General features: G+C 39.3%; 1 protein-coding gene across 1 annotated transcript in view; it reads left to right on the forward strand.

The window, feature by feature from the left end:
- Nucleotides 1–2,067: 2,067 nt before the first annotated feature.
- The window catches only part of LOC125015424 (Fc receptor-like protein 5), a 19,066-nt gene continuing 18,238 nt past the window's right edge, over nucleotides 2,068–2,895 (forward strand). The window contains exon 1 of the mRNA XM_047597324.1: nucleotides 2,068–2,620. Coding sequence (XP_047453280.1) covers nucleotides 2,584–2,620 — 37 coding nt within the window. The 5' untranslated portion in view covers nucleotides 2,068–2,583. The remainder of the gene's footprint in view (nucleotides 2,621–2,895) is intronic.

The following is a 2,895-nucleotide window of genomic DNA, read 5'->3' on the forward strand; positions in this document are numbered from 1 at the left end:
TGAGGACTGGATGTGAGGACGATCTCAGAAATCTTTCTCTAAAACGGAGTGACACGTTGTCAGTGCTCGATGTGAGGATGGGACACACTTTGCTTCATGTGCTGGGATTATTGTGTAAGTACATCACTTTGAGTGTTGTCTAAGAAGTCACTCCAAAATCTACACATGTCCAGCTAGAGTGACATGAGGTGACTTCTCACTTCATATCATGTGTAAAATAGTTGTGAGTTCAGAGTGGACAAGAAGCTGGTTTAACCCAATGCAGTGGTGTGAGTCTTCTTCTTAATGCAGCAAAGGAAGTGGGACTAATCAAACAGAAAATGATTCAGCAGTAAATCCCCACATAGTTCACTCTTTCTTTTCATAGGCTACAATTTAAAGTTTCTCTTCAAACAAAATGCTTGTATTTCAAAGGTCAAAGAGGTTTTTATTGTCATTTAAAGCAAATATGAGAGGATGAGAGGACGTTCCTCCAGGACCATGGAGCTACTTGAAGACATAGGACTAAGTACAATACAATGGACTGAACGTAAAGAGGATGTGTGCAAGCTTGTGCAGAAAACAGTGTCAACACTGCAAGAACAAGACAAAAAACACTACAACACAAACAGCACAAAACACTTGGGAGACAATGCAGCTATAAAAAGACATTACACAGAACAGAGAGCAGCACAGACTGATAATCAGACTAACAGAGTATGAGTTAGGATGGTTGGAAACATTTGACTGATTAGCAGCATCATGTGTGCAAGGGATGCAAAGATGTGTGCAAAGGACTGACAGGTTATGAGTATAGTTGTGATATTATTGTGGTTGTGGGTGAGTGTGTTTATGTGTTTGTGTTGTGTCCAGTCTCCGTCAGTTCAAGAGTCTGATGGTTTGAGGAAGGAAACTGTTCCACAGTCTGGTTGTGTGGGCCTGAATGCTCTGGTACCTTTTCCCAGATGGAAGGAGGGAGAAGAGTGTGTGGAGGGTGTGTGGGCTCATCCATGATGCTGGTGGATTTGTGGATGTAGTGTGTGGTGTAAATGTTGCTGATGAAGGGTTGTGAGACTCTGATGATCTTCTCTGTCCTCACTATCTGCTGCAGCATCTTGTGCAGTTCCCAAACCAGACAGTGATGCAGCTGCTCAGGATGCTCTCTATGGTCCCTGTGTAAAATGTGGTCAGGATGGGACCACAAACTGATAGAAAGATGGAGCAGGGACCCCCTACTACTGTATATATAGTCTAAAATTCTAGTTTAGATCAAACTGGGCCTAGTGCCATAAATAAACACACCTTGTTATTGTACATTCAGTACTAAGCTGTTCAAAGAATACACAGGTTCATATTTCATGTTCATATTTTGTTTTGTTGTCATGGTAACATTAATAAACATACCTAATATATGACACAGAATCATTTGTGTCTGATCTAAGTGCCATGTCTCCATAAGTATAAAGAATGTAGTTACTAACTGTCCATTCTGCTACAGGTTTATTTCTATCTACTGACAATCAATGACCTCATCATTTCTATCTGAGACACCTTGAAAAGAGGAAATGCAGCCTGAGGTTCAAACTAAACGTCTGCTGTTCAGTAGATGACTAGTTTGATGCTTTCAGCTTTCAGCACACAGCAGAGAAACAGTTTTGTTGCTGCACAAACTACTTGACTTTCTGAAGCAGACATTTCTCTAATGCAACATTCTTCATTGTTACTGTTTGATATTTACTCACTGCATCATACGACTATGTGCATAGTGCAACAAAGTCTTGATAACTATTGATCAGAAATGATCTTTTCAAGGAGTCAGACATAAAATGATATAAAGCAACATGTGAATATCACTTCCAACACTCATTGTCTATAACCTCACAGTTTGACTAGTTCTACATCATCTTTACCATCAAGAGTTAACATAGTTTGTATTAGCAGTAGCTGGACAGGAGGCGTCAACATGTTAAACCCAGAGCAGTGGTCTGAGATGTTGTGGGGGCTGGATGTGAGGATGATCTCATATTGATGTGAAGTGTAACTTCTTCTTTTTTCACGGTTCTTTCTTCCTTTTCAGATGCTGCAGTTGTTGCTTCCTGGTATGAAGTTGAAGTCTTTGTCTGAAGCAGAGTGACACGTTGTCAGTACGTGAACTCAGAACAAACACAGTACAACTCAATACAGTCATGATGCACTGGATATATACAATATAACACACACAAATATATTTACAGTCAACAATGTGATTTTAGGTAAAGTGTTGAAATAAATATTTACTCTAAGTTCGTATGGTTGTAGGTTTGATAGAATCAAGTGTGAACTGAGTTTGTATTTGCAGTAGGAGGACAGGAAGTGTCACAGTGTTCTGTGGTCAAACCCAGTGTAGTGCTTTGAGGTTTAGTGAAGACAGAAGGAAGTGGGATGGACTAACAGGACAGAAATAAAACATTAGCAGAACCCCAGTGATCTCATACTGACATGAATCTTCTTTTTGTCCTCACAGTTCACTGTTTCTCTTCATAGACTGCAGTTCCAAGTTTCTCTTGATTCAAACAGGAAGTATTTCTCAGGTACAACAACAGAGTGTCAGTGCTGGATGTGAGGATGGGACACACTTTTCTGTGTGTGCTGTTGTTGACCTGTGAGTACCAACTATTTATCTTCATACATGTAGGCAGGGTTTTGACAGGTGATCTGATGTAGTTCAGGAGCCAACAACTTTGTTGAATAGTCACAGACAGATAATAGTTATTTTTAAATATTTCTTTATTGTTGATGTTTTGACTTTTATTTTAGTGTTGGATACACTCCTCTACTGTGGACATGCTCAAGGTCAGTTTCTCTATTTATTATTTTCATTCATTCAAGATTAGTCTGAACGTAATTCATCCCAATTGTTTTGTCAGTAATTTATTA

The sequence above is a fragment of the Mugil cephalus genome, chromosome 1 (assembly GCF_022458985.1).
Source record: "Mugil cephalus isolate CIBA_MC_2020 chromosome 1, CIBA_Mcephalus_1.1, whole genome shotgun sequence".
NCBI lineage: Eukaryota > Metazoa > Chordata > Actinopteri > Mugiliformes > Mugilidae > Mugil > Mugil cephalus.